The sequence below is a fragment of the Ambystoma mexicanum genome, chromosome 6p (assembly GCF_040938575.1).
Source record: "Ambystoma mexicanum isolate Mex_15411 chromosome 6p, UKY_AmexF1_1, whole genome shotgun sequence".
NCBI lineage: Eukaryota > Metazoa > Chordata > Amphibia > Caudata > Ambystomatidae > Ambystoma > Ambystoma mexicanum.
In genome coordinates, this window is record NC_090935.1 from 1,123,367,127 (window position 1) to 1,123,386,004 (window position 18,878).

Below are 18,878 nucleotides of genomic sequence, written 5' to 3' on the forward strand. Positions count from 1 at the left end.
GGGGGTGGGTACCTCAGCCAATCAGCTCACTCCAAACATGAGCTAATCTCATGATATCAGCCTGTGTTCCAAGCGAGCTAAGGGCTGGATACACTCCTGCTACCATTTCCTCTCCCTCCCTGCCCCCGCCACCTTACCTCTACTTCCCTGCTCTTCCCTGACCCCGCCCACTGATCAGAGCTCCCAATTCCTACCTCTACTCCCTTGCTCCCTCACCCTACTTATCATTCATGCTCTTCCATCACCTGCCACAACTCAGTCGCTGCTAATATGGCTGCCAGAGAAATGGAGATGGGGGAGCTGGAATTTCCCTTCTCCTTTTTTCTCCAGCAGCCATTTTCTTTCACAGTCACTTTTTTAAACTTGTGAAATGACTACCATGCCATTTCATGAGCTAAGAAAAGCTATTCGTACACCCCACTCACAGGCCTCACAGTGCCTGGCTTCTGCCTCAAAGCCCTTGCTTCACTTGGGCCTTTAACTTTAGTCAAGTGCAATAATCATCTGTTGAGGCCTGGGGAGGAGGGACTATTGCTTAATTGAAGCTCAGCAAATGATTTGTTACATTTGTCCTTTCCAAATGATTTTACATATGTGTAATGGAAGGTTCTTAAAGAATTGTGATAAATTCAAAGTGGAAGGAATTGGAAAAGAAACAAGAAAACAGGCAATGTAACTATAATTGGGGACCATCACATAATTAATCGGCGAGATATGAGCATGACCACTAGTAGATTCCAAAATCTGTGTGTTCTTTCTTTAATGAGGCAAGAGGTACAACACATTTTTTTGGAGCAGATAATCACATTTTTTTATTAACGTCATATTAATGTCCACATTCTCTGGTAAGTGATTTGATAGTGGTTAGTGCTATTTTGAGATACTTGGTAACAATGAGAATGTATCTACGTAATATTAACCGTTAACCTGCACCTCTCCTGGTGGAACTGAAAGGATATCATCATTAGCCAAAGTATAGTTGATAACTGAATCTATGTACAATATCAAACTGCAAAGGGTCGAGTGTGAAACTTGTTTTGTGTCGTGGGTTATTGATTAAAGTGCTAAATGGCAGTGGAGCGGGCTGTACTGGCAGGTAACAGCCCACCAGGCTGAGGTAACAACCGAGCAAAGCAAGGACGAAAATTCTACGGCTTGGACATGACTTTGCTGGAGGTTGGCCCATGTTTGGACATACTACAGGGGGGTAATGTGTAAGGAGAGTCTGCGCTTGCCAATGGCAATTCCAAATGCAATAATACGCCATGAACTAGGTTTATCTTCCCTTAGTTATCTGTCGATTTGGAGAAACTTTGGTACATATGCCAAAATAATTTCTCTGGTCGTAAACTCGTTTTACAGTATATTGTACGTACTGCATATGCTCTGTTTATTGATCACTGTATATATATGTATATATTATAAACTTGTACGAAGTATGCAACACAAAGATACTTCTCAACGCTGTAACCAAATTCTTAAGCGCCCTTCTACCTCTGGGTTTGGAGCGCCATACAAATAAATAAAACAAACAAACAAACAAACCAACATTGATTTGAGCATTATTATGAGCTCTAACACTGTCTGCTATGTTAACAGTTTCAGAGACAATATGCATAAGGTTTTGCTCAAAATTCAATCGAATGAGGAAGAACCTTTAAGCAATCCTGGTAAAACTAAGAGAACACTTTTGGCTGCTGGTTGGTGTGAGACTGTGGATTCTCTGGGTACATTGAAAACATATACTGAATATGCTAACTACTTTAGGGACAGGGAAACTTTGCCCAAGTAATATGAAATATGGCTCGCTATACATTCCTTCGTTTTCATTTGAACCAACGCACCACAGTTTCGATCATGATGCAAGCCATTCTGTTGTCGATTCTGTAATCAGGTTAGTGTTTTGGAGACCCTAAAACACTTGAAAATCTTTTGCCCAGCAGTTAGGTCTCTAAGAATGCTTCACTTTAGTGGTTTCTTGTCAGCATACCCAACACAAATGGGGGATACGCTTTGGGCTTGCTTGATGCAATGAGAAAGTGTTTTTTTAATGTTATCTTTATGTAGATTTCTTTAGTGATCTTTCTATATTCTTTGATGCATTGACTTAAAATACTGATTTATTTGTGATCTTAATGTATTTTTCCTTTCTAAGTTTTAAATTGTATTTTACTGACATGTTGCATTATCCTGTAAAAGGTTTGTTTTTAGAAACCATAGAAACCATATCACAATACAAAAATACTATATGCTAACATATACAGTGCTTGGATGGTTTGCAAAGTGGTAGGGCTTCCAGGGTGGAGTGATTGCTCTACCCCCACCTTAGTCACACCTACCTTGGCTGTAGCGCTGGTAGACGGCTGGCCACTGGCTTCCCCTGCTGACACCTGCAGACACAGTTTGGAGCCACCTCTGTAGGAGATGCCCTTTGCCTTGGGGTCCTTAGCCGCAGGGGCTGCACAGGCAGAGGGCTGCCCCGGGAAGGGCAGTCATGGCAAATGTTCTGACCAATGGGGGAGGAGGGCGGGCTGGGAGGCAGGAGGGATCCAACAAGGATGTGGATGCAGGGGAGGGTGGGAGGGGAGCAAGCACAGGGGCACTGAAGTGCGAGTTTTTCAATTAATATAATAAGGCCCAGGAGGGTCTCAGAGAGGAGTACACTCACCTGCCTACACCGGTAAAAAGGTGGGTTGCAAAAAATCACCAGAATGCCAAGATGGCATTATTGGGAAATGTATACTATTAGATTACTAATTATTCTTGATTATTTTATAGGGTGCGTTCTTGCATGCTAGTTGTTCTCTATTTTGTTTCTCTCCTTTACATCAGCAGAAGTTAAACTTGTGTTTATATTTCACAGGTATGCAACATCAGCTCACTCTCCACATCACATAAGCCCCCGAAGATTACCTGTTCCTCCATCGTTGATGCAAAGACGTACCCCACAGCCACCTCTTGGACAGTCTTCCCAACTGAAGACATACCCATCCATACCAAACAGCTCTCTGCAACCAAACAACATCCATGTCCAAGGTAAGGGAGTGCAATCTTCACCTGGTACTCTGTGGTTACATATCACAAGAGGTTTAGAACATAGGAAAAGATCCATAGCTGACAAGCGACCCCTTGTCATGCGTGACACATTGAGCCAGTCCTGGCTTTTCTTGTTGCATGCTGGCACCTGTCGTTTGTTTTGCCACATAATAAGTTTGGACCTAAAATTCCCAAGATGCAAAGCAGAAAGTCAGCACTGCTTCAAGGTGTCACGCATATGATGGGGTCCCTTGACAGCTATTATGGTACTTGAAAATAATTGGAGCAGGTGCTTGCTTGCACTACTGTAGATGTTTGACACATGTTTATTGGAAGCTTTAATGAACTCTTGGAAAGTGCATAATAATGTAACAATATTTGACTTATGCCACTCTATGATGTAGAGTATTTTATATTTCGGGCTAGTGGTTCACTCAGATGTGACACAACAATTTTATACCCCCATTTATTCAATCCCACCCCACAATTCCAGGTAAAGAACAGACAGTGAGGTATTCAAAAATCAAAATGTATTTAAAATAATTTGCTTCAACAAACTGGGTCTCCAGCTTTGCCCTGGCGATTTCTACAATCTGTGTGTATATAATACAACTCCAAAGGAAATTGTACTTGCCTACATGAATATCACTATTATAAGTCCACAAAGGCATCCAATTACCATCACAACAATCTCTATGTAGTACTGGTACATCCCGTCCCCTTTCCTCCATCCTGCACGAGGGACGGGAACGGAATCTTCGTCACCAGAAAAATAACATGTTCCCTTTAAATGTAATTGTGCATTGGGGCACGGCCTCAGGAGCATATACTTCCTTAACCCCGCCCACCAGAGCCACACCTCAGTCCTCTTTTCTGCATCAATGGGAGCGCATCGGTTTCACCAGCGCTAATGGTTAAGCCCTTCTGATCCTGTAATTCCACGCACTTTCCCGAAATATTTCTTAGAGTTTATTAACTCTTGTTATATATTTTTTCTAGATACAAGTACTTCCAGGGATACACCGTCCTTTGGTGCCCCAGCCTGTTCCCAGTGCAGGTCATCTGCGGCGGGCTTCAGTAGGTGCCCGTTGGGTGACTGTATGTTGTCGAACCAGCACACCCTCTGCCTCCGCTGCCTGGGAGAAGACCACGGATGGGAAGCCTGCTTGGCGTGCTACGCACTCACTCCCCGTTCCCTGAAGAACTGGTTGGCACCGTGAAGGGAGCTGTTCTCCAGGTCGCTGCCAAAGCACCTTAAGGAATACATGCGGAGGAAGACCAAAAAGGAAAGAATACTGTTCAACAAAGCACCCTGTAAGGGTGACTCCTTCCTGGGGAAGCCTGCAGACAGAAGGGGCCAGTCGGGCCCTGTCACCGGCAACAAGGGTACCGAGACTGCAGCAGCTATCGGCCTTTCGGCGGAGGGGTCCACAGATCCTCCCTTTCCCGCCGACAAGGAACCAAGTGGCTCACACACCGAGACACGTCCTGGGGGGCTCTGCCCTATTACCCGACCTACGCCTGAGGGAGTGCCCAAACGCAGCGCAGACAGCACTACCGGAATCATGGACAAAGCCAACAGCCTTCCAACAGCCTTCCAGGTGCACGTCTGAGGTTAAGGGAGGGACACAGCCTATGCCTACCAGCACATGGGCCGAACCCAAGCCCATGTCATCCAAGGATCCACGTGCAGAAGGCACGGACAAAATGGTGGCGCACAGGGACAAGATAGCGGCCAGGTCAGAGTCCGCGCCAATCAAACGAACCCCAGAGATGTTAAACCTTGACTATCAGGCCAAATGCCCGCCTCTCCGGAGAGCCGGCAAGGCTGGAAACCACTGCCAGGTCAGAATGGGTTCTGGTGCATCGGATCACTTGGTGCACAACTTACCCAACCATCACGGGACAAGCACGCTACACAGAAGCGTCATTCTCGCATACCACGGGCAGGCAGCAGTTCATGTCCCCGCAGAGGCGCCGGTCCAGGAGTGCTCCCAGCCAGTCTGCGAGGAGCGTTTCTTTGAAATGTTCTAATGCTTATGCGGTCCCAGCAGATGGGTAACATCCTCAGGGGTGTTGTGAAAGAAATGGTACCACCCATGCTTCCTCAGCAGCCGGCACTGGTACAATCTGCGTTACTGCCACAGCCTGTGACACTGGTGGCTCCGGTAGCAGCACCCCCGCCTCCTCCTACAACACCCTCGCAGCCTCCAACTCACAAATCTATGCCAGTGGAACCAATGACCCCCACAGACACAGGGGATCAGCAGGACACCGACCACGAGGAGAAGGACACACCTTTGTCGGCAAGGGCATTGCACAACAGGGTTGCTGGCCTGGTGGAGTACCTCGGCATCCCACAGCCGCAAAAAGAACAGTCAAAGGCATGGGTCTTGACAGAGGTCCTCAATATCAGGGCAGAGTCCAGATCTGGGATTCCACTGCAAAAGGATGTGGAGGCCCTGGCTAAGAAAAGGTGTTTGAAACCTCACTCCACTCAGCCTAGAAACAAAAGACTGGATGACTCTCTGATCTTATCTGTTCACCCTCAGGCATTGTGATCCGTCATCGCAGCACTGTCTATGTATGCCAAACCACAGACATCATCAGCAAGTACCTCCACTTCTGCGCTCCTAGGCAAACAGGAGCAGGTCCTGGAGGTCAACGGCAAAAAAGTTGATTCCAACGCGTGTATCCGTCTAAGACAGGCCAACGCTGAGACCGTCTTAGCTGCGGCAAGCCAAAGGCTGTGGAGGGAGATTGCCGACTTCCTCCCACAAACAAGCATCCTTCCAGGCAGGACTGGCAGAGGCCAAGTTGGTGGTGCAAGGCATTATGGAGGCTACTGTTGTCGATATTGATACGGCAAGTAAAACCATCTGTGTGGCCATAGACAAGAGGAGAACGGCCTGGCTGAAAGCAACCAGGTTCCTGACATCCAGGAGAGAATCCTAGCTCTCCCCTTCGAGGGGGGCGATTTGGTCACTCCACCACAGATGAGGAGCTGGACAAAAAGAAAAGCACCTCCCAGACAGCCAAATCTTTGGCTATTCTTACCAAGTCAGCAACAAAAAACTTTGAGCAGGGCCAGTGTAGGTTGGAAAAGGGCATGACCTTTTGGCAGGTTCATGGGTTTCCAAGACCGATGGGCCAGACAACTTGCCCGGTCTCCCAGCCAGCACAGGTGAAAGTACCAGATGTCTTCCCATAAAGGTTTCTTTTTGTCCCACTCCTCGGCCCCAGCAGCAGAACCAAAGAAGACATGACGGGATGTTCCAGATCCACAGCACCCCAGTTGGGGGCAGGTTGGTTCTCCAGGCTTGGAGGGCACAGTTCGCGGATGCCAGGGTGATCTCTGTAATCTCACAGGGCTTTCGGTTACCTCTCCCATCTCCTCCTCCTTCCTTCCCCCTTCCTCAAATCGGGACACCATCACCCCTAGCGCACATTCGATCTCTTGTTTTGAGCAAGGCTGTAGAGCAGGTCGCAGTGCCCTAGCAGGGGTTGGGCTTTTATTCCTGCATCTTTGCTATTCAGAAAAATGAATTAAGCTAGCTTGCGAGTGGTCCTAGATCTTTCCTCCTTAAACCTATTCCTGCCTCTACAGAAATTCAAAATGGTGACTCCCACTTTAATAAACCCCTTCAGACCGCCCCTGGCTAACCACACTGTTACAACAGACTCCTCCCTCCAGGCGTGGGGGGCCACCCTGCGAGAGCATGCTGCACTATGGTCAAGGGATAACCAGCAGAACCATATCAACTGGTTGGAAATTATGGCTATCTGGCTCGCGCTCAGGGCATTTCTCCCCATCATCAAGGGGAGAGTAGTGGACATTCAGATGGACAACTCTACCTGCATGTATTACCTCAACAAGCAGCGTGGTACCAGATCGCATCTCCTGTGCAAGCTGGCAATAGCAATCAGGGAGTGGCCTATTTCACACTTTTAGCATTACACCTTCTTGGAGAGTCGAATCTGGAGGCCGACAACCTCAGCCGGCTAGGCTCGGACAACTACAAGTGGCAGCTGAACAAGAAGGTACTGATGGAAATGTTCAGCAGGTGGGGGCACCCCAGGATAGACCTGTTTGTGACAGAGAGCAACTTGACATGCCTGCAGTTTGCCTCCTCGGTGGATGGGTCCAGGCCTCCGTGAGGGACGTGCTGCAGATTCAATGGAATAGAATGTGGGCCTATGCGTTCCCCCGACCCCTCTTCTCCACAAAGTCCTGGGCAAGAACAGGGAAGCTCGTCAACTGCATCTTATCCTGATAGCTCCCCAGTGGCCAGCCAGGTTGTGGTTCTTGGACCTGCTACAACAGTCAGACCAACCTCTGGTTCCCCTTCCTCTCGGACCGGTGATCCACCCCTCCCTGGAGAAACTAGCCCTAGCAGCTTGGTCCCTAAGCAGATAACAGTTCAACATCTCCAGTTGTCCCGGGGCAATCTGGAAATTTTCCAAGGAGCCAGGAGTCCGGCTACACAGAAACAGTATACAAGCAAATGGACCAGATTCTGTTTCTGGGCCAAGGAAAATGGAGCGGACCCTCTGACATGCACTCTAGACCAGGTGCTATCATTCTCTGCTTATTTAGCTAGATCAGGAGTCCACGTGGACACTTACCAGACATACTTGGCAGCCATAGGTGCATACAGGAACTCGGACAAGTCTTCATTTTCTTCATCTAACCTGGTGGTCAAAAGACATCTAGGGGGGCTAACAAGACTATACCCCCCAATAAAGCGCCCGCACCTGCCCTGGGACCTTAATGTGGTACTCAGCACTCTGGCGCACAAACCTTTTGAGCCCATGGCTACAGTAGACATCAAGTCAGTCACTCTCAAGACAGTGCTCCTAGTGGACCTCACCTCGACAAGCTTTAAAGTTCTACCTGTCCAAGACTAAAGACGTTGGCAAATCAGAAGGTGTATTCATCACCTTCGGAGGATCAAAACCAGGCGATCAAGCATCTAAGGCATCTATGGCCAGATGGATGGTCGCGGCCATCCACAAGGCTTTCAGGACACAGCACAAGGAGGTCACGCAATCAGGGCCAAGGCAGCAGTGGTTGCATTTTAACGCCATGTTCCATGGCAGGTGATTAGGAGGGCAGCCACTTATGCCACCCCATCGGCCTTCTGAAGGATTATTGCTTGGATACCAGCGCTCGGGCTGACGCTGCCTTTGGACAGGCACTTCTGCTGAACCTGCTTGCATAGATAGAACCCACAATCACTCTCCTTCCACGGCTTTCTAGTCAGTGGTAATCGCCCATGCAGGATGGAGGAAAGGGGATGGGACGTAGGATTAATTAAGTGTTACACACCGTAGTGACTGACGTACTCCTAGTCCTTAGTCCCCTTTCCTCCAAACGTCCAACCATCCTTCCCCCAAAATAAGGGCAGGGTTGTTAAATATTGTAATACAGCCAACGCGTCAAAGGGGACTGAGGTGTGGTGGCAGTGGGCGGGGTTAAGAGAGCGCATTCACAGGGAAAGTGTTATTTTTCTGGTGAAAAAGATTCAGTTCCTGTCCCTAGCGAGGGACGTCCATGCAGGATGGAGGAAAGGGTACTGAGTACTAGGAGTACGTTAGACACTCCGTTGAGTAACACTTAAAGGCATGGTCTAGTAAAAAATGTTATTGTCCCTATGGGTCGGCCATGTTTTTTTAAGCCTAAGTGGCTCGATTTTAGAAAACCTTCCTATGGACCTTACCCGAGTTTTCGTCCATTGAACACACGCGAAAACAAGCACCAGGGAGCCGCCATTTTCTGATAATCCTATCTTTTCCCCGATCGCCCTGACTGACCTGCTTTTGCGGCACTAAATCAATTCCCCCGCCCCTGAGCCTGTCATCAGCAGACTCGTACCGCCCATTTCCCAACGCCAAAGCACGTCTCGTGTCAACATTCGCTGCGCTTCAGCTAATGACGTGTCGCCATGGAAATGGCAGGACGCCTCTCTCCTCAATAAGTATAAACAGACCGTTTCACAACACACAGCAGCCGATTTTCGATTCCATTCCTCTCTCTGTGTTACTTTGAGTATTCTGTGACTCGTTTCAGTGCTCTGGTCAGCTACCTTCACCGCTGGTAGCCCGTGTGAACAGATACCAGTACCACCGCTATAAATTATTTTAGTTTGTTTAACACACAATGGCTACAATAATGCCCTACATGTACGAGCCCGAGTATACCGAGGAGGAACTACTGGAAAGGGAAGCACGCGAAAACGATGGGGATTCGGACGGCAGTTGGCAGGACGAATCAACAGATGAAGAGCCTGGGCCTAGTCGAATGGACGGCGTCTCCACCTGGTGCACATGCAATCGGTGCGAGCTAATGCCAACTGAGGACGAGAACTGCTGCTGCCGAGAAAACTCGGGATGCCTGGCCTACATTTCGGAAGGCGAGCCACGACCGTAATGCATCACCGAGCTGCCAGACTTCAGGGCAGCCTGCCTCACACGGGCCGTGTTGAGAATAATGATTGTGCTTATGCACGAACTTCGAGCAACTGTTCGTCCTCGTAATCCGAGTAACGAGTAAGTATACTCTGCTTGTCATGCCACTCCTATTTCATGGTCTTCTACTATATCCAAAATTACATCTACTTATCATTGTAACGCATGTAAGTCGTTGAATAGTGTGCATTGTCTAGATAGCATTTGTCCGTGTAAAATGCCATTAGTTACAAGAATTGTCACTGACAACAAACGTTTATTAAACTTATCTTGGTGATTTAAAAACAGTTTGTTTCATTCCTTTTCACAGGTGGTACAGGCTGGTGGCCTATCGTTCCTTTACATGGTGGCTTCACGGGAGGCTTGGACACCGCGTTCGAAGAGTGATACCCGCCTGTGCCGTTCGTGCCATTAGAGAAATATTCCGAGTGACAGCGGTCAGTACAGGGGATTTTCTCTCGCTGTGCTGCAACCTGACCTGTATAATCTTTAAAGTCTTGTATTTTTGTGTCATGAAAATAAGATACAAAATAAAACACCACATATATTTTAACAACGGTTGTCTCGATTTTTTAAATGAATCAAGTGTGTCTCCATTCAAGGATGGACGTCAGACATCTGTGCTCCGAATGGATGAAGGTCTGGTTGCTGTGAAGCAGGGTGGTCACTATCTATCTAAGCTAACATAACATATTCTCGATAATGCATGCACTAAAACACACTTGTTCAAAGTCTTTCAGTAGGTTTTGTCTCTATAAAAGTCACACATATATCTATACTAACATTTACCATTGGATTATACAGTCTTGATCACTATAATACACCGGTTGAAGTGTGGGTCTGTGCTCACAAGAATCTCCGGTATGTGGCATTTGTTAATGATAAGCAACGATATACTGATGCGCGCTGGCATGGGGGGCTGTGACGGGCGCGAACGGCCAAGGTGCCAAACTACATGTACACTTCAAAAGGTGTCCCACGCCAAGGGGCCATCGGTCACATGGCCTCCTCAGACCCCGTGTCTCCAGGCAGGCCTCCCCTGAGGCAGGCGGCCCCCCTGCAATCCACATAAGTGTGTCTCCATTCAGCAGTCTTCCTGTGCCTTATCTGCACGCCCCAGGCCCATCCATCCCACCCCCTTGTATCAAAGGCGGTTCGCGCCGGTGGATGCGCGCTGGCATGGGGGGCTGTGACGGGCGCGAACGCCAAGGTGCCAAACTACATGTACACTTCAAAAGGTGTCCCACGCCAAGGGGCCATCGGTCACATGGCCTCCTCAGACCCCGTGTCTCCAGGCAGGCCTCCCCTGAGGCAGGCCGCCCCCCCTGCAATCCACATAAGTGTGTCTCCATTCAGCAGTCTTCCTGTGCCTTATCTGCACGCCCCAGGCCCATCCATCCCACCCCCCTCTATCAAAGGCGGTTCACACCCGGGGATGAGCGCTGGCATGGGGGGCTGTCAGGGGCGCGAACGGCCAAGGTGCCAAACTGCATGCACACTTCAAAAGGTGTCCCACTCCAAGGGGCCATCGGTCACATGGCCTCCTCAGACCCCGTGTCTCCAGGCAGGCCTCCCCTTCAAAAAGGCCGCCCCCCTAATACCACGACATACATACGTTATTCATTCACAAACACACCCCAGTTTCAAATACTTTAAAAACCACTCGATATGTCTCATGAGAACATATTTGTGCTTTGCAAGTCAACTCTTGAACGTGCTACCAGGGAACCACTGAGATCTATGCTAATCTGCTCGTCGTCGTGCTATCCGTGAACTTCTGTGACCGCTTCGAGCATACCCATCAGTGTGCTACCTGTGGACATCCACCTATTCTCCCGCAACATACTGCTCTGCTTGCTGAATCCAACTGTTTGTTGGTCAAGGTAAGGCCATGTATCCTGGTCATATTTCGCAGATTTTTAAATTTCTATCTATTTTCGAGTAGAGTACACAATAGTGCTATGTTCATTGGTCTCATTGGTATTGACTTGAGTTTCCATTGCTATGCTATCAATAGATCTATTTATTTTCATCTGTGACTATTGTGATTGAATTGCATCCTTCGGGGGTCCAGTCAATAATGTTAGCATGTTTCCTTCTCGTGCAAAACAGAACATCTAAGGGACGAGTCACATGTTCCGATTTCAGTCACATCAATTATACATTTCTGCAACTTATGCAAATACTAAGCAGCACATAATGAACTGGTATAGTTCCTGCGACCAAAACAAACCTTGCATTGTTCATTGTATGATTCATTTACTTTTGTATCAAATCTTTACTCTTGAAGATTGTATAATAATGTCGATATTTACTTTTCAGATTTATCAACAATGCCTGCCTGTTCGATTAGCGGTTGCCCTTCGAAGACCCATGCGAAATCTGAAGGAACTACAATGCATGTATTCCCGAAAACTGTTGATCGAATAAGAGAATGGGTCAGACATTGCGGATATCCACTGTATGAGCTGGAAAGTAGAGTCCAACAAGTCTTAGAGGACAAGAGGGGTGATCGATACCGCATCTGCAGCCGGCACTTTTCCTTGGACATGTACACAACTTCTTGGGTAACAAAGAAGAATAAACGGCGAACGACACGGAAATTGCGCGAAAACGCTATTCCCACTCTATTCGTCCACATTCCGCCACCGGTGAGTCAAGTGTCCGGATTTAGCTTTCGGCCTTGCGGTAGTGTGTAGCCGAATGGATTAATAGATATTGTAGGTGTTCTATCCCTTGTAATAATTTCGATATTGATATGAGTGTATAGTTTTTTGAATATTGACATTTATCAATATATTCTTTTTCAATTTCATAACCCACAAACGCAATGTATATATATATGGGGACAGGGAACTGTGCTGTATTGAGCATTTTTCAAGTATTCTGTCGGCTTACATGGCTATTTTTAATATTGGCATTTCATTATCTATCATTAATTGACCTATACAACTTCTTGACTATCCCTTGAATCTGAAGCAAGAACATTCTACATCCTTGACGTGGTCGCAGTTATCAACCACTTCTAGCGCGTATCAGGTAATCTTACTAGGCTAATCCGCTACATACTTGTTTTATGCATGTCAAGTAATAGTTTTATTCTATCGTGTAATTATTTTAGCGAATGTTTGGTTACTGCTTTCCAATTGATATACACCTTAGTTATCGTCCACTGGTGTTTGTTTTCAGTTATAATTAGTGTTATCCATACTAATGCAAGTACTGTCTTTCAGGGAGATGCTGAAGCGTCCGCCACATCTACAACATTTCTAGATGTTTTTCAACATCAGGAGGTATGGATACTGACAGCTCCATCGAGCGTCATCATCAGAGCTGGAATTCTTGTTGTTTGATTGTTCTACACAATGTTTCATTCGTGGTTAGCCGTTGATATGTACCTGTGCTGTCGACCCCAGGTGTGTGTTATGTTTTCACAATTGTAATCCTCACTAATGCAAGTACTATGTTTCAGGCAGTTGATGGATCGTCAACCCCTGCACTTGATGCAGAGCCTGACATTCAAGTATACGAATCGGCGCAACAGCTTTCGGAAGTGCGCACTATATTTGCAACATCCATAGATATTCTTCAGCAGCACGAGGTATGGATAATGACAGCTCCATCATGCGTGATCATATAACGTGATTCCATTTGCTATACTTTCTTCCCTATTAACGCAAGTGCTGTGTTTCAGGGAGACGACGAAGCTTCCACCACAATCACAACATCTCATTTACATGATGATGCAGATGTAAAGGAATCGTTGAAATAAGTCGATGAAATGTGATCATATTTGGATTTTCCTTGATTCTTTTGGACAATGCATCTTTCGCGGTTATCTCTTTATATGTACCTGTGCGTTCGACCCCAAGTGTGTGTTATGTTTCCAATATTGAAAACCATACTAATCCAAGTACTGTGTTTCAGGGAGACGACGGAGCTTCCACCACAATCAGAACATCTCATTTAGATGATGCAGATGTAAAGGAATCGTTGAAATAAGTCGATGAAATGTGATCATATTTGGATTTTCCTTGATTCTTTTGGACAATGCATCATTTGCGGTTATCTCTTTATATGTACCTGTGCCGTCGACCCCAAGTGTGTGTTGTGTTTCCAATATTGAAAAGCATACTAATGCAAGTACTGTGTTTCAGGGAGATGCGGATGCCTCCTCTCCAATACAACCATTCATGGCAGTCCATGCAGAGCCAGAGGTATGGATACTGACAGTTCCATCGAAATAGATCATCACTGGTCGAATACTTGTCGTTTGATTGTTGCACACAATGTTTAAATCGTATTTGGCTATTGAGATGTACCTGTGTGTTCATCCTCACGTGTGTTTTATGCTAACAATATTTTCATACATAGTAATGAAAGTACTATGTTTCAGGGAGACGATGGAGCCTCATTCCCTGCTGTCTATGCGGATACAGAAAATATAGTCGTTGCAGCGCAAGAGGAAGGGAGGACATGCGGAAACGAATCGGAGCTACAGCGTGCAGATGTTGAAGGTCCAGTCAAAAAAGTTGCAAAGAAAAAAAAACAAAAAAAGGTTAGTTACAAACAGTTCATAACTTTGAAAAAATGTTTGTGCTGGGGACTATTTTATGTTTTTTTCCAGTCAATTCTACTACACTCCATCTTGTGTTTAAACTGAACATCCCTTTTCCAATCTCTCCTCCAGTTACCCGTGGGTGTCAGAACTATACACACACAGACAGTGAAGCGAATGAGAGATGTGGCTTGCCAGACCGTGTACACTATGGAGGAACTATTAATTGAGGCGAGGCGTGTTCAGGCTCGAGATGCTCATGTCCAACGGCCAGAACATGTATTAATTGTGTTTGGAGACTACAGCAAAGTTGCATTGGACCATAGCTACAGTGCGACCGCACCACCACAAGAAGATGTTATTGAATGTATTGACGATAGCTCTGAAGTAGTTGCAGATCAATTTACACAATCTACACCCGCCAAAAATTTGCCTGTCGACATTGTTGTGTTCTCCCATCAATGTCGAAGTAATAGATGTTGAAATGACAGAGAATGAACCAGCCGCAGCATCCATAGACGCATCAGAAATTGATATCAGCGATATTACTTACCAATGTGTTGAAATCTCCACAACGTCAAAGGCCGAAACAACGTTGACGCAGGATGACAGTCTAATGAAAGAGAGCAAATACATTGTATTTGACAGTTGTTTGATGGAAATTATAAGTATGCTGAAATGTGTGCATTCCATTAGAGGGAAAGTATGTGGGAAGCCATTGATTAATGTGACTCGTCAAATAAAAGGCAGTAATGTCAAAATAAATGCCGCCTGTAGATTAAATCATAGGTTCTCATGGTCTGCACAACCGATGCTGGGGAAACTGCCAGCAGGCAATCTACTGTGTGCAGCTGCATCACTTTTTAGTGGCTCCAGTTTTAGAAAGTTAGAGGCTTTCTTTCAGTTTGTGGGACTCCATTTCATTTCTAAAGCGCTGCACTACACATACCAACGTGATTATCTGTTTCCGGCTATTAGTGATGCTTGGAAAATTGAACAATTGTCTCTAGCAAGTACATTCGAAGGCAAATGATTCAGGCTAGCCGGTGATGGACAGTGCGACAGCCCTGGATTTTCTGCCAAGTACTGCACCTACCACTTTCAGGACATGGATAGTAAGAAAATTGTGAGTTCGGTGGTCGTGCAGGTAACACAATGTACATCCTCAGTGGCCATGGAGAAACTAGGTTTTATAAAATCAGTAGAATATCTACAATCGAGGGGAATGCACATCGACCTCATAGCCACGGATAGACACGTTTCAATTGCCAAGACAATGAGAGAGCAGTTCCCACATATTAAACATCAATTTGACGTATGGCATCTTGCTAAATCAATCAATAAGAAAATCTCGGCTGCAGGGAAAAAAAAAGGTTTTGAAAGTATTTTGCAGTGGTCACATTCTATCACCAACCATCTTTGGTGGAGCTCAAAAACTTGTGATGGGTCAGTGGAAATACTACTTGAAAAATGGCGGTCACTGATGCACCACTGTACCAACGTTCACCGCTGGACAGCAAATGAACATTTCCACCAATGTGAACATGGCCCTTTGTCCCCAGAGGAGGCACGGAAGAAGAAGTGGTTGATTCCATCTTCACCGACACACAAAGCCATTGAGAAGATTGTTTTCGACAAAACTCTATCAAGAGATTTGAGAGGACTCACAGAATTCTGTCACACAGGAGATTTGGAGGTGTTCCACAATATGTGCCTAAAGTACAGGCCAAAGCGCTTGCATTTTAGCTTTCGGGGCATGAAACATCGCACTCTACTAGCGGTCTTGGCCCATAACAGCAATGTCAGACGTGAACAATCTAGGACTAGGGGTAAAGTAAGGATGCCTCGCTACACTAAGGTGTTTTCAAAACGAAGTAAGCAATGGGTGATCAAACCAGTCTATGATGAAATGCAGTTCCACTTTGTGAAAGGCCTTATTGTTGCTGTGTTAGAGAAGCACAGATATGGAATTTTGGACGTTTCTGTGCAGAGCAGTGATCCATTGCCACCGAACATTGCGACTGTGCCATGCCCACCCGAAGCACAGCTGATTATGAAGTACAAATCCCGGTTTAAATAATTGCAATACGATTGTCTTTTTGTAAATAAATGTTATTGTACAGTGTACCTGTAAACCTAACCCCTACCTTCACCATCATGGGTGGCGAACAAGCTGGGTGTCATCTTTCAATTCTCTCTATTCACCTCACATATGTGTATGTATATATTTTTCTCATGTCTCATCTCATGTAAATGTAAATGCTGCGCACTGTTAACGGAGGGGAGGCTTGCGTATTGCAAATAATAAAACAAACAAACAAACAATAAATCTCACTTTTAACTCAACTCCTGTGGTACGTTATACTTTCCCTGACCTTCTGCCAAAAGTTAAATGTCTCAATTTGGGCTGCAAAGCTCGCAGACAACGGGGACAAAATTGGGGCACTTAGAACGCGCCAGCCAAGCGGGCCGTGGCATTTGGGAGAGAAGCCAGTTCGCATTTGCACATTGAGGCGCACTACATAGACGGATTCTAAACTTCAAGTTCTCACAGATGCCTATACTATGTGATGTTGCAAATAAAGAATGCGAAGGATAGCGCCCAGATGAGGCCCCCAAGTCGCACTGGAAGTATAAGGGTCTATTGTTTTTTGACCTTGAGACAGGGACCATGCCGAAAGAACTACATTTGAAGGGAGTGTGCAATAACGTAAGAGACGATAAGGCAGAAAATTCAGAAACTAGACCGAGTTTCAGTTTTAGGTCAGTATACGAAAAATCATTGTCAAGAGCACGGTCCGTTTTACAGACTGCATTACGAAGAGACACAATGGAAATTTCAGAATCTTTACACGCTTTTATACCGGAATGAAGATTTAATGAATGGATGCATGAATAAATGAATGAATGAAGAGCTAGGAAAAGCAAGTAAAACTGTTCGTAGTGGGCACATGGGCATGCAGGTCCACTGGTCTCACCGATCTCGGTCCTTGGCCCAGCCACTTTTCCCTGCACTGCCTACCTGCACTACGGGACTGTCTCTGTATCCTTCAGCCCCTTCTCCCGGCATTTACCTTGCACTTGCCACCAGCTGGCCCTATTATTTAATTTGTATTCAACTAACCATGTACAGCCCTTCCCCATGCGCGATCAGAAAGATACCTGGGCTAGTAGGATTGTCTTTATGCCCTTGTTACCCACCTGCCTCGTCACGCCTAGAAACACTTGAGTATAGGCGCGTTACAAATGCCATATCATATATCATATCATTCCTCACGCATGTAGACTAACTGTCGTTTATCATTGTGTGTTGGCCTCGATTTATCTCGTTACTTTTCGCATTGATTTTAGAGCCGAACATACTCCGTTGAACTATCTTTGCCAGCAAATAGTTTCCGTAATAAATAAAATGAGTAATATTAATGAAGTTCGGCTAGCGAGACTAATTATCATTCTTTTGTTTTCATAACAGGTATTTGATCCCTTTCTGCCACTGCCACCTGTTTGAGACACAGGCGGATGGATTCTTCAGCAGACACCTGCAGCTTCGTGTCAACAACTGGAGCACGATCACCATATTATGGGACGATCGCCAAGGGCCCACATGCCCTTACGCTGTACTAGTGGCTAGAAGCAACATATCAACCTTTAGGCTGGACTAGTGCCTAGTTGATGGAACAGCCTTGCAGTTCACTGTGCTTCCAAAGTGATTCTTTTTCCAAAAATGAACACCCTGTGTACCATAAAGGAACAGCGCGTGACTCAAGATGAAACGTAACAGTTATTGCGGATACAGATAAAAGAAAATAAATGGCTTCCGGAGTGCATATGTCAATTGCTGAATATTCTCTAAACATTTAATGTCAAATAAATGTACTTTACCAAAAGTACCGTGTTGCTGTTTCATTTTAAAGTACAGTTTCATATTCCGAACTGTGGCGCGCTGTGTTGTGAGTTGATCTGTGTTGGTTTCCGGGTTCTGTGTGGAGTTGCGCAGAAGACGACTGGGCGCGTTTGCCTACGCAGCACAGTAACGTCACGGGGAGAGGCGGGGAATATGAATGTTTTAATAATGTCAGGCTCAGGGGCGGGGGAATTGATTTAGTGCCGCAAAAGCAGGTCAGCCAGGGCGATCGGGGAAAAGATAGGATTATCAGAAAATGGCGGCTCCCTGGTGCTTGTTTTCGCGTGCGTTCAATGGACGAAAACTCGGGTAAGGTCCATAGGAATGTTTTCAAAACATGGCCGACCCGTAGGGACAATAAAAAATTTTACTAGACCATGCCTTTAATATATGCTATATTCTAATAAACATTAGACATGCTGACATTTCTGCTTTACATTTATCTCTGTATACACATCACTGATTTCTCACTAGAGCATTTTACATAATGCAAGTATGGTTAAACATTTGATTTCTCGCGCATCAAGTACATATATAATGCACCAACTCCCCTATGCAGGTGTGAGAAAGCAAATATGTTAGTTATGTAGAGGCCTCTTGACATATAGGAAATGACTGGCTAGCATAGGACTGTGGCCCTCATTACAACACCGGCGCTATTAGCACCATGGTTGGTGCCGGTGTTGTAACGAGTCCGCCATGGTGAAATGGGGAAATACCGTCCCATTCCAAGGTTGGCGGGGCGGTACTTCCCCATTTCACCATGGCCCTACCCCATTCCCATTTTCACCCCATAGGGCTCAATGGGACTGGGGAAGGCGCTAAGTACGGTACCGCAAATTGCGGTACCGTAATTAGCACCGAGGTCCCTTTGCGGCACCCTACTTTAACGGCTGGTAAAACCAGCCGTTA

The 18,878-nt window shown here is 46.0% G+C and overlaps 1 protein-coding gene across 1 annotated transcript in view; it reads left to right on the forward strand.

Annotated features, from left to right (window-relative positions):
* The window catches only part of GLIS3 (GLIS family zinc finger 3), a 1,977,963-nt gene that overhangs the window by 1,801,504 nt on the left and 157,581 nt on the right, over nucleotides 1-18,878 (forward strand). Inside the window, exon 9 of the mRNA XM_069625730.1 lies at nucleotides 2,864-3,036. Within this exon, the coding sequence (XP_069481831.1) occupies nucleotides 2,864-3,036 (173 nt within the window). The remainder of the gene's footprint in view (nucleotides 1-2,863; nucleotides 3,037-18,878) is intronic.